We start from the raw sequence: 13,012 nt of genomic DNA, 5'->3' as shown, positions 1-13,012 counted from the left end.
TCATCGTGCATATGCGCCGGCCGGGGCCTGCGCGTGTGTTGCTTGCACGCCCGGGCGACGGCAGCAACGATACTGCTTTGAGCCTGCTCCATCCGACTGTCACCTTCGTTCACTGCACCGCACTGCGCGTCGGCGCCGAGCTGCTGCGATGGTACACGTCGTGGCTCGTCTACGCGGCGCTGCAGTGATGAGTCCTGCTGCTGCTAGTGCCGCTGCTTTTGGTGGTGCTGCTTTTGCTGTTCTGGGGCATCGCGTGATGCCGGCGCCGTGCCCCGCCGAGCCTGCCCTACTGCTCTGCTCTGCTCTGTACAACACCTCTTCGTGCGGCCAGCGTTGCCATTGAGACTGTTCTCTTCGCGCCGCCCGCCGCCCGCCGGCACGCCCGCACACTCGCCCTTCGCACCGCGTCGCGTCAGACCGCTGCGCGACCAGCGTCTGGCGGCGGGGGGTTCTCGGGCCACAGTAATCTTGTCCTGCGCGCCCAAACAGGCCAGTCGCCGGAGAGGGACGACACAACATGCACCACGGCGAAGCAGCAGCGTCGACGGGCATGCCTAGCGCACCACGCGCCGCTGCGATCAGCTGCGTGGTCGTCGATGCCAGCTTTTAAGCTTCTCGCCCGCCATCGCGCTCGTCATCTTGCTGGCCCATCTGCTGCTGCTGCTCGAACCACTCACCAGCACGGACACCACGCAGCGTCGGTCTAAACTCCGTGCAGTGGAGGCACCCGCCCATTTTCTTCACGGCAAACCCACCCGTGCTCGCCGCGCTGTCCAAACGTTTTTCCTTCTGCTCCTGCGCTGCCCGCTGCCAAATCTCGATGCACCCCGATCTGGACGGCCATGCGAGCAGGCGCATAGATCGAGCTGAATTACCAACGGCTCCAACAAAAAAAAAAAAAGAAGCCACACTACACACTGGCGCGTGCGCTTTCATGCTGCATCCCAGTCGTCGTCGCGACAATTCCGCCGGCTCATCTGCCCTGCCTCGCCTGCTTCTCGCCCGCAGCTCCCTTGCAACCTCGTCGCCGGCCTGCGCCGCCCCGTATTGCAGCGGAGGTGCGCCGGCCTCAGGTCGGGACATCTCGCGTTCCTGAAAAGTAATGCCTCGACAAATGGTAAAATAGACTGCCCACCTGGACTGTCATCGCGCTTGGACAAGGTATGTGCACACAACGCCAACGCAACATATCCACTTCCAACTGCCTGGCACCCGGCCTCGCGACTCATCAGCCATCATGCGGCCGTGAAGATGCGCCTGCCATCGGAATGCCGCCGACGACCAACGAGCTTGCCCTCAGCAACGAACACGATTGATGCCTTGGGCCGTAAGACGCCTCAGAAAAACATAAGCTTCAACACGATCCAGCATGAGTGATGTCTGGAGCCTTGGCACGGAGAGGTCGAGACTGTATTATCGACTCGTCCAGGCGTTACATCCATACATCCACCTGGCCCGAAAGTTACGCGAGTGGACAGCCAAGCGCTATGAGGAAACCAACGATGCCATGCGACTTCGACAAGCCACGCTGAGCAGACTCGTCCCTGTAATATCATGCACCAATGCCTCCAGCTAATGCAGATCTGCCCCTTCCTTCCCACACACGGAACGACCAGCCATATCTCTGCCGAATTTGGCATGTGCCGCAAGATGCTTCGGGAAGTGCGAATGTTCAACAATTGCCGTCGAAGTCTGGCAAAGCCTTGAATTGAACCAAGTATGTCCAGGGGGCTGGCAGCTCAGCACGGCGCCGGGAACGCTGACCCAAGTACGGGTTGTGAGATGACTCAAGGTCCTCCAGCAGCAGCATTTTCGTGCACAGTGTCTCGTGATGGTCTTGGATACCGGTGTCTCGGCCGACACTCAAGCTGAATTTGATATACAAGGGAGGTCTGCACCAAGCTTTCAACCTGGTCTCACCAATACACGCCTGTCCTGGTTCTCAACCAGACCAAAGTGCATTCAAATGAATTTTCCCGCTTCCTTTCGTTGCTGCAGGTGCATTCAGATGCGGGCTGTTTAGCACCCATTCTGGAACAGGCGGGAACTCCGGTTGATCCTCTACCACCGTCGACTGTATCACTTCCTTGCCCTTTCTCACAACCCAGTATTTCTCTGCCAACATTGATAAAAGGAGCACAGGCGGTGTTCCACGTCCTCAAAATGAGGTAACCAACTGGAAGACTCCACTATCGAAGGAATGACCTCCGTGAGAAACGGCAACTAACTAGTAACTACCGTAAAGAATAGAACCAGCACAGCCACAGCAAACCATGCAAATTCGGCAAACCGCCACAATATATGCAAACGATAACTTGCACTGCTACACAGCGCGCTAAGAACTGCAACTAGATCCTGACGAGAAACAAAGCAACTACAGGCGACGACACAATATCGTTCCGAGGAGGCAAAGCAAGGCATGCATCGAAATTCCATCTCGGAACAACCTCCGTGCTGGCGCGAGAAAGCAATGTATTCGATTCAGAGATCGTAGCAAGGATCAGTCTCGCAAAGCGAGTCCTCCAGGGCTAACTTAGGCCTCTTGAAAAATGAAACAACAGATCCACGAGCGCTTCCGAAGAATTTGATTGTACTAATTTGTCACCACCACGTGCGAAGTCGCCCTTGTCAAACTGATATGTACAGCTGTGTATGTCTGCTGTGCGCATGCTATGCAAAATTGTACAAAAAGTCTCTCTCTCTATCCATTTCCCTCTCAACAATGAACGAAGCAATCGAGAAAAGGGACACACTACGAATCTCTTCTTCGGTTGCACAAACGCTTTTCCCGCTTTCCTTTTCCATGGTCGTGTCGCCAACATCATATAATCTTCTGGGTTCCTTCGCTTCCGGTTCTGGGTCATCATCATAATCGTCGTTCGTCGGAAAGAGATCCATCCGATAACACTCAATCCAGCGATCGCTCGCTCGCTCGCCCGCTATTCCAAAACGCAGCAAGAAATTCCAAGCATTAAAACGTCTCGCTATCCAGACTATCCCTCGAGTCTAAAGTTCGCAAGTAAGTGAATGCTCATTGTCCTCGCATCCTTGGGATGCCTCACATCGCAAAGCGACTGTAAAGGCTCTCAATCGAATTCGTACCTTGTGCCCCGGGAACAGGTTTCCTCCTCACAGTCCCGCTGAACGTCGGCGTAGTATCCGCCGGCTTGACAGTATTGCTATTGCTCGGAGTTCTCGAAGAACCCATTGGCCTAGGGCCCGTCAAGCCCTTTCGAGCCGGGCTATTAATATTAACAGCCTTGGCGGAAGCAACCTGCGGGTCTGGGGACATCTGTCGTGAAACAAAGGTTAGCACTCGTCCCGCATATCGCATGATAATGCACCGGCTCCACCTGGGTACGTTCTCTCCATGCAGAGTCCGTCATAGCACCAGCTCTCCAATGCAGCCACCTCGGAATTCAACTCATCGCTGGGAAGGGTATAGATCAACTTACATTTCTGCCACTGTCAGTCTCCAAGCTGTATCGCACCTCCTCGATGGGCTCTAGCAGATGACCGGAGCCGTATGGCGAAGTGTAATAGCCGCCTTTGCTGAAGCCGCTATTGCTGTATTGCGGTTCTTCCCATTCCTCCGGATCATCGTACTTGATCTTGGGAGGCACAGCAGGCTTCTGTTGTGGGACCAGTGGGTCGGAATCATTGCCATCTTTGCGATTGCCATACTTTTCCTGATGGTTGAGACTCACGGGGCTGAGAGGCTCCACTTGTGTAAGGCGATGCCGCGCCAGCCCCGCCGTGCCAGACGAACCCCACGCGGATGGGTCGAAATCGCTTACAGTCTGCTGTGAGAGGTCTGAATTTGTGCCTGCGGGGTCGTCAAACGAATGGGCTTGAGACTCCAATGTGTTCTGGTGCCGCGAGGTCGTGCCCTGCCTTGGCTGCGGATGCTGCAGAAGCAGCGAGTTGCGGTGAGCCTGGTATTTAGGGTCGACAAATTGTGCCTCGTCGTCCTCTTGAACGGGCGAGTCTGCCGGGTCATATCCTTGCGAAGCATGCTGCTTGGCGGATGCCTCGGAGGGTATCAAAGGAGATGGAGTCCGTGTCAATCTGCTGCTCGCTTGACTACGCATGCTTCGGGTCTCTGCGTACTGGCCGGCATTCTGCTTCCGTGGCAGGGTGTCTTTCGAGCGGAAAGAAGACCTGTCGTCATCGTAATCGTCCAAGGAGGACCGAGAAGAATCGAACGACTTCTTTGGCTCCTGGGTCTGCTTCGGACTGTTGAGCGTTGCTGGTTCTGGCGCTGCGGACGAAGTTGTGGTACGCGACCATCGAGATATCTTGGGCACACTCATGCCAAATAACGACGAGCTGTTGCTTTTGTGTTTACGTTGCTTTTCAGGAGTTTGGTCGTTGTTGGCCGTCACATTGGGCTGTGGGGGTGTGTTCCAAGGGGATAACCCGAGATTGCGTTGTCGCTCCTGTGTAGGCGTCAACAGTCGTTCGTTATTCTCGAATTGGTGATTGAGTACATGTGCTTCATGGGGCTCCAACTCATCATCACTCTCTTCGAGAACAGTGCTCACGCGGTTGTCCGAGCCACGGCGTCCGTCATAGCCAGAGTGGAACTGCTGCTTCTCACGCGGTGTGATCGGAAAGTGGCCCGATTGACTGGGCGTGCTCGATGTTCCTGCCTGTCCCTCAGGCTCGTAACCAGAATCTTGAGTGGCACGCATGTTCTCGTAGGTATCCATGCTGTCTGCAGTGAAAGACCGGTGGAGCGGTGGGCCCTGATTCTGTTGATACTTCAGATCTTCGACGTTGTCCAAAATCTGCATAAGCATCTCTTCAACTCTGGCAAGATCCTTCGCACTCTTGCCGCCCGTGAGACCTTTGAGAGCACGACTGAGAACACCTTTGCGCTTTTGCTGGATGTCCTCTTCTGAGTTGACTTGCCGACGAGGCGTTCGAGGTGAAGGCACTGGCTGCGGACGAGGGCCACCAAGGACCCTCTGTGCAGTGAGTTCGGCGTCGCGATCGGTATTCTGCATGATCAACTTGTCCTGCTCCGCGATGAATTTTTTCATCTCATCGAAAGAAGACCGCATCTCCGCTGCGCTGCGGACAAGGGTGACCAAGATTTCGGTGTCGCGCGCGTTGCGCTGAGCATCCCGCACGGTCAAGTGGTCCATAAGAGCCACGATGTCTTTCGACTCTATCCGGTCCAGCCCCTTGCCCGTGGACGCATCATACAGAGGCGAATCCATGCCGTGCGAGTTGCCACTAACTTGTCGCATGTGTCGCGGATCTGCGGAAGCAGGGGAGAACGGGTCATCATCACCCAAGTCTTGAGCGTCCATGGCACGGTGGTATTCCTCCAGGTTCTGCTTACCATAGAGCTCGGCTTTAGGTGTGATCCCGCCTCCAGAGCGCGTCCGTCCGTCGGTGGCATAGCCTTCGTCGCGGAACGAGCGGCCGGTCGGTGTGGCCTCGCGGTCGATTTCGAAATCTCGGTCGTCCTCGACCTTAGGCTGGCGGCCAGCGTGAGCTGCAGCAATGGCTGCAGCGCCTCCTGCTGCGGCGCCTGCAAGCATGGCACCTTTGCTAAGTCCACCTTTCTGCTCAGTACTGTTGGGATTGCTCTCAGGCTCCGGCGTGTATGGCCATGTCGATTTCCCTGTTGCATCACCGCCAAGTGGTCCTTGGATGATTGACGGGTTGGTCTGCAGGTCTGACTGCGAGTCGTAATGGCCAATCTCTGGCATTGGGTCTTCTGCGAGCGGCAATCCGCTGGCAGTCATGACGGGTTTGTCATCTCGCCGCTGTTCGCGCGCAGGGCTCTGAGCAGGTGACTGTTCGGAGAGGTTACGTGCATGCCCTTTTATGGCAGCCCACCGATCTTGACTGGGGATATTCTCACTCATTGTCGAGCCATTGTATATTGGCGACTTGTCCTGGCCCATCTCCTTCAGCTGCGCGGCCATCCGATCACTGTAGCTGCCGCCATTGGACTTGCGAGCACTGCTGGTGGCAGAAATGACATGGCTGCTGACGGTGGACGGCTCCATGAGCGACGCTACTGCGGATTCCACCGCCACTGGAGTATGGACGTAGTTGGGTGCGAGACCACCACCGTCGATGTCTCGAACCCCTTGTTCGTCATGCTCTCCAGTTTCGTCAAGATAGCTATCATCTGTGTACATTGTGAATCGCTTCGCATCCTCGGGATATGGGTTTGTCTGATATGAATCGCGGTTCGTCGCCAATGAGTCGCGGTACTGGTCGTTGATCAAATGTTGGCGTTCGAGCCATTCATCTGCAGTCTCGGCTCCTGGTGTACCCGTTCCTTCGCGCCAGAATGCAGCATCACTCCTGTCGACAGGAGTTTCGCGCCCTTCTACGCTCACGTCGCGTGAATGTTTTGCCGATTGGGCCAGTCTCTGCGTCGTTGGCGCTGAGTCCGATCGAAGCGACGATGGTGATTTCTGACTTTCGCGCAAACGGTCAACAGACGAATGTGACGCTGCACTCCGTGGTCGAAGCCCTTGCGGGATCAGCGGACTATCCTCGAACGTTTTACGAAGGCTCGAAACGCTCTGCACTGGACTGCCGCTGCTAAGCTGCCGTCGGGGTGCTGAGTCTCCATAGCCATCGGCATCCACATGTCGGCTGTCAATGCTTTTAGCGGCTACGGCTCCCCCAAGCCCAGCTGCAGCAAGTGCTGCCAAGCGTGTCTTGTTTGATATGCCGCCATTGGGACTCTTCACACTGGCCGGGCTCTCGCGGGCCGGGCTGTTCGAAGGCGAATTCTGCAAATGCAAATTTGTGTGGCTCATACCGAGGTTCTTGTCTTGTCTCGAGACTGGCCTAGTCGGGGTGCGGGAGGAAGTAGGGGACGTCCCATCTCCCAGTGATCCACGGGATACCTCTCTGATAGGCGTCCGTATCTCTGCGGAATCTCGAGAAGGCGGATGATCGTTGTTCGACGATAGTAGGCTATCGCGAGTAACGTCTGAGTCGTTGATTGCGCTTGCGAGAGGCATTGCAGGCACCTTCTCCGTCTTGGTATAAGTCTCATCAACGGAGTCTTTAATGCTTGCTGACCGGCTGCGACTGCTCTTCGACTTGGATCGTCTCTTGCGTCGCTCATTGAGATCGCCCTGAGAGTCATGATGCCTCAATGCGGCGGATGTAAGTGCACCACCAGCAACACCTGCTGCAAGACCTGCTGCTGCAGCACCCCGCAGCCCGTTTGTGCTCCGGCTCGACTTTTTCCTCAGCTTCTCCTCTAATTCATAGCTGCCCTCGCGAGAGTGCCTGCCAGAAGAACGGCGACTCGTCGGAGGTCGATCTGAGTGCTCGCGGCTGGATTTGCGGTGTTTGACTCGCTCCGAATCTCCTCTGGAAAGTACCACACCTGGGTCGTCCCCGTCGCGGTTGAGCACCACTTTTGGTCGTGATACCAGATGTGGCGTGCTCGAAGATTTGCTAACTTTCCTCTCCAAACTTGTACTGCTTTCTCCCATCGACCCGCTTCGACTGTCATCATACTTGTGCAGCTTACGGTCAATTTTCTGGTCCTCCTTCATCTGATTAATTTCGGGCAAAATCATGCGCTTAATCGTGTCTTCCACCATCTCCAACAACTTTGGATTGTTGGTCATGCTGCGGGCCTGAGAATGGCCGGATCGGTAAGAACGGTCGCTCCTGTTCGAGAGGAGACTCGACTCGGCCCCAGTGACGGCGTCGTCTTCGGAGCGCTGTGTTTTCGATGACCGCCGCCGGCGGTCGCGCGTGTATTCTTCAGCTTCAAAATCTCTGCTGCTGGAGCGACTGGTTTTTCGAGGTGTGGTAGCAGTGGCACCCAGCTTCTCCATGACTCGCTGCGCAATGCGGTCCCGGCTGTTGGTCCTGCTTTGACTGCCAGTCCTCTGCGGCGCTCTCAGATACGCAGTCTCCTTGGCAGCAGTCGTATCGTCATAGCTGAGGTCGCTCTCCAAAACGGAGTTCTCGCCTTCCAGCATGCTGTCTGGCGGCATGGACGAGACGTTTGATTCGACCGGCGCATACATCAGTCCGCGCGATGACCTGTCCGGTCGGGATACGTCGCTGTTGTTGAGCACTTCGATCTCCACGGGCGGATGCGCAGAGACGTTGCTATCTGAAGACGCACTCAACTCGGTGCCTTCACTTTGCTTGCCGCTCGGCAGCGGAATCCTCCTCGTGTAGGAAGGCTTGCGATCACCACCAATGGAAGTGATCTGAACGCTGTCCCCTCCAGTTCTCCCCTTCTTCGCGGAACTCGGTGTGACCTTGACCCGCACACTGGGCCTGCTGCGGCTTTTGTCGCCAGTCTTGCTCGCCTCAAAATACTCAATCAGCAAGCTCGTCTGGCTCTTCTGCCGCCCGTGCTTGCCAATGCTGCCTCCCTTGCCGCCGGCGGTGACCTTCTGGGTCGAGATGGTGATGGGCCGGCCGTCCTCAGGAATGGTGTAATGTGTTTTGTCGGTGCGCGACGTGACGTTGGTGGCCACTTCGGTATCTCCTCCGCTGGTGTCGTTCTCGTCCATGGACTCAGTCGGCGCGGGGAGCGGCGGACGGCGCGAGTCGATGCCCATGTTAGAATGCAAACAAGACACAGGCGAGCGGTTGTTGACGACACATCACTTTTGCCAGTGGGGCGGAGATGCTGCCCTGCGCGCTGCCGTCGTACGTGCGCCGCGTCGGCTGCAAGCGTTTCGGGGGCAGTTGCAATGGATTTCTTGTTTCGGTGGCGGGTCGAGTTATCGGCGAGGTGCCATAAGCAGGGATCGTTGGAGTGCGTCTTGCAGGTTGCTCGTCGGACGAGGAAGCACGAATCCGCGCGGTTGGGCGGCGAGCGAGGGTGCGGTGGTGAATGCGGCGGCGGACGATATGGTATGCTGTCTGCTCGACGGCGGACGAGTAAACAGATCGATGCTCACCAGCGGCGGCGGCGTAGTTCCTTCGGTGCCAGGTGCAGTAGTTGCGATGCGTTGTTCCACGCTATCTCGAAGCTAGTTGCCATGCACCTGCCTGCCTGCTTCTTCTCCCTCGAACGGAGCTCCGCTCCCGCTGCTGCCCTGCGCGTTGCACCGGCTGCGTTCGCGCTGGCACGGGGGACTGTGAAGCGTGGGAGGATTGCCAGTATCGAGGAATACAACACGGCGCAGTAGCACGACGACGGTGAAACACATCCAGCGCTGATCGCCTGCTCGGCGCAGCAGTGGCTGGACAGAGTTCACTACAGGGTCTCCAGGCCAACCGCCAAACAAATCCCGGTAGACGATCCCGACGCACGACCTATCAGATCCGCATCGCCCCAGACCTGCGCGCTACTGTATTCGCTTTACAAGTTGATCGAGTATACAAGAGAGGCCATTGTGGTGAAGTCAAGAGATAATACCGATAGGCTGGCCGCGACGTTGGACCTGCTACCCCTCCATTCCACCGTCCCGTGCCAGCCCAGCGGATGTTCAACAGGCGCAAAACGAGCGTGCAACGTTTGCAAGATCCCTACCAGATCTCAAGCACACGGACCAAACGGTGAACGAAACGCTTCCCGCTTTCGGACCTGCGTGGACCTTCGTCACCAACCTCCTCGATGCACCAGGTGTGGACAAACTGCATCTCAACAGACTGACAGCCAGTCGTCCTAGATTTCACGGCTATGGCGATATCAATCCCTGCCTCATGGGCGACGTTCGCTACTGAGCCGCCCATGCTGAGCCCTGGTCAGGCATGGTTGTGGTCGCGGATCCCATGCACATCCACATGTGTACCTCAAGGTGGCCACTTCGAGTGCTGACAGCGCAACCAAGTCTCTGTTCCAATGAATGAACACTAAGAGAAGCTGCGAACGCTACTGGAGGATAGCAGCTTTCACCGGTGTGCTGTAGATGCATTGTGCCTCGCTATTCTGGCGAATGGAGATGCTCAAGACGCCTCGCTGCCCGAATGCATCGCCAAAGCATGCTTGGAATCCGATCACATCGTCACCATGCGCATGGCCGATATGTCTCGTCAGCTGAACGGATGACGACGCCTGGGCTGCTTCTATCTAAAGTGCCAGTTGCAATTGCTGCGCATGGCCCCATTGCACTCGATTGAGCGACATGGTCCTGTCAGCCCTCTATATGGTCAATGAAGGTCAGCGAAGCTCTGTGCTATATCATCGTGAGCCACCAGCCACAACTTACCGGCTTCGATCTCGTAGCTGTTGCTTTTGTGCTTCGGCTGAAACTGAAAGTCTTTGTGGGCTGGACCCAAGAACATCTCACTGCGCCTGGTCAGCTTGTCGGTCGCACTGTGGATTTGTGGCGCTACGCCTCACCTGATCTTGATCCAATCTTTGTAATTGGCACTGGAGAGGAGAGTCTCAAGGTCGTTGCGTCCACGGAATGCTGGCGGCCGATCGCCGAACTTGGGTGGCATGTGCTCCAACAGACCGATCGGAACCTGTGATATTAGCATAGAGCTCCATGGGGATTGGGGCGAAACTCACATAACGACAGCTGAAACTAAGCCATTCGAGTAAGAAACGCCTCGTATTGCCTACTCCCATCTCGTCTGCTCCCCAATATTCGAGACCTGAGCGTGGTGCATACGATCAGCAATTGTCTCACGCAAAACACACAAAAGTGGTGCCAGAAACTCACCATTGCGGCAGAACTGCTCAATGTAGCCAAGACGCTCAGATGCAGTTTTGTCAATGTTCTGCTCTGACTTGATTTCCTCGAAGATCCACGGCTTGACGAGGGCACCACGACCAATCATAATACTGTCGACGTTGGCTTGCTGAATATGGTTGTTGTAATCGTCAAAACAAAGAATGTCGCCATTGCCACAAAAGTACGGCAGTCCATCTTGTGTATTCGGCATATCTCGGGCATCCGCCTCTCGAACGGTATCGGCAAGATCCGCCTGCTTAGCTCTGAGTCGCTTCACCAGGCTGGCGCATTCGGCGATGTACTCCCAGTTGGCTTCTCGGGTGTATCGCTGCTGTCGAGAGCGTCCGTGGAGGGTGATAGCCGCCACGCCAGCAGGTCCAAGGTTCGCATCCTGAGCATCTTGTCCACCGAGAATGAGTCTTTCAACGAGCTTGGTTGCATTTGGGTATTTGTCTTTCGTGCCCATGCGGATCTTCACTGTGATGGGAATCTCTCCAGATACGGTGTTCATTCCGCGCAATTGCTTCTCCAGCTTTCCCTGGGCGTCGAGCAAAGCAGAACCTGCACCAGTACGACAGACAAGATCGATTGGACACCCGCAGTTCAAGTCTATAGCTCGAAGTTGAGGGCATAGCGCTGTCAGAACTTCAGTCGTCTTGATAGCGAGCCACGGCTTGTTTGCTGCGATTTGGACACCAAATCGGATATCCTTGCTGTTGTCATAATCCTTGACTGGATTCTTTGGGAAATAGGCAGGCGGAACGAGCTCGGACTCATGCGCCTTGACAAGAGCCCACTCTCCTTTCTCGCCATTGAGAAGTGGAAGACCCATGGCCATTTCCGACCATGTCACTTGAGCTCCCAGCCCTGTGCAGAGTCGGCGAAAGGGCAGATTGCCCTGCGTGGTCAGAGGTGCCAATACCGGCGTCTCGGGTCCGTAGTAGATGCGTCGCTTCTCCGATGGACGAAGCGGAGGCTCAGTATACATCGCGCGGTTCTCGTCTTGATCTTCTCTGATTTTGTTCCCGTCCTCGCCAAGTTGGCTGTTAAGCCACTTCAAATATGTGTCCGACTTTGGAGTTGGCCACTTCTTCTTCCGGAGAGTGATCTTGTCGGCGTTACTCACAACATTCACGACTCCAGCACCTTCTTGCTCATCTTCATCTGCAGCTTGGTCTGGCGCACCTTGGTTGCCATTGCTACCCTCGCTTCGGATTTGCACCAGCTCCTTCCGCCCGTCTTCTCGCTCGATCTCCTTTGAGTGACTGCTAGCCCACCGACATTTCCACCCGTCCTTACATCTTCCCTTTGTTTCGAAGATCGGGCATTTGCCGCCAAACGTTTGCATGTCCTCTCGCTTACCTTCTTTCAGATATTTGCGAATATCGTGCTCCATTCTGCACTTGTCTCCATATGGGCAATTCACGGGATCAAACTCGTTCGCCCAATGCCTGGTCCTGCAGAGAGCAATTGCATCTCTCGAACTTCCAAAATTGCGACCCTTGTTCTGTCCCTGCTTGCTCTTCTTGCCGCCACGACCAGCTACGGGTTGTTCTTCTGACTTACCACCTGCCTCTGCAGCATCGTCATCGTACGAAGCATTTGTCCACTGCAGACTCGAGACGTCAATCAGGTATTCCTTCTTGATAGGTGCCACGCCTTTTTGTCGTTCTGGCCGAGGCGCTGTCTCACTCTTGATCTCGCCAGCGACTGGTACGTCAGGTCCGCCATTGACAGCGGAGCTGTCGTGTTCAACCTTGACTCTCTTCCGCGGAGACTCCTGGAAATCTTCTCCGAGATGCGTCTGTCCATTCAAATCCCCATGCCGCTCGATCTTCTCGGCTTTGGTAGTGGCTGAGTCGCCAGGTAGAATTTCGCTCTGTGGATTCGCGCTTCCCTGCGTAGCCTCAGATCCCGCAGCCAGATTTTGCGACGGGTCCAGAGGGTTGGTTGGATCTGCCATAATGCCTGCGTCTGGCAGCTTGTTGGCGACTGCGTTGGTGAATCGTTGCGATCAAGTGGAGGGCGGCATTTTCAACTTCACTTTGGAGCTCCAAGCCAATGGATTTCGGCAGCGGAAGCCATCAGCCACAGACGGCGCCACAAGTGGGGACTGATGGGAAGTGACGACGCGAGTGACGTTTGCGCGTCCAAGTTCCTCGTGCTCCCAAACATCTCACACAAACTTGCTGCCTTTCCTTTGGAGCTTCCTACAAACCCGCTTCAACAGGAAACATCACCTTGGAACACTTCGCGGTCCACTCGACCTCTTCAAACCCTTCTGACGTCTGTTTGCAACGGTTGCCTGCTGCGCCGAGCCTCCAAAGTCCATACCGCCCTTCCAGCCAGAAGTGGGCATACTAGCT

General features: G+C 55.8%; 2 protein-coding genes across 2 annotated transcripts; both read right to left on the bottom strand.

The window, feature by feature from the left end:
• Positions 1–2,971: 2,971 nt before the first annotated feature.
• Positions 2,972–8,576, bottom strand: CKM354_000583300 (uncharacterized protein; the record flags this gene model as incomplete). Its single annotated transcript, XM_044801123.1, has 3 exons — positions 2,972–3,006; positions 3,103–3,292; positions 3,456–8,576. The coding sequence occupies 3 exons, from the start codon at positions 8,574–8,576 to the stop codon at positions 2,972–2,974; spliced, it is 5,346 nt and encodes a 1,781-aa protein (XP_044657058.1).
• A 1,540-nt stretch (positions 8,577–10,116) lies between these two features.
• On the bottom strand, positions 10,117–12,609 carry CKM354_000583200 (tRNA dihydrouridine synthase DUS3; the record flags this gene model as incomplete). Its single annotated transcript, XM_044801122.1, has 4 exons — positions 10,117–10,255; positions 10,310–10,434; positions 10,481–10,566; positions 10,635–12,609. The coding sequence occupies 4 exons, from the start codon at positions 12,607–12,609 to the stop codon at positions 10,117–10,119; spliced, it is 2,325 nt and encodes a 774-aa protein (XP_044657057.1).
• Positions 12,610–13,012: the final 403 nt, after the last annotated feature.

This window comes from Cercospora kikuchii, assembly GCF_019650295.1.
Source record: "Cercospora kikuchii DNA, contig_00003, whole genome shotgun sequence".
Taxonomy (NCBI): domain Eukaryota; kingdom Fungi; phylum Ascomycota; class Dothideomycetes; order Mycosphaerellales; family Mycosphaerellaceae; genus Cercospora; species Cercospora kikuchii.
The sequence above is the reverse complement of the archived record's forward strand: the minus strand, read 5'-3'. Positions and strand labels throughout refer to the sequence as shown.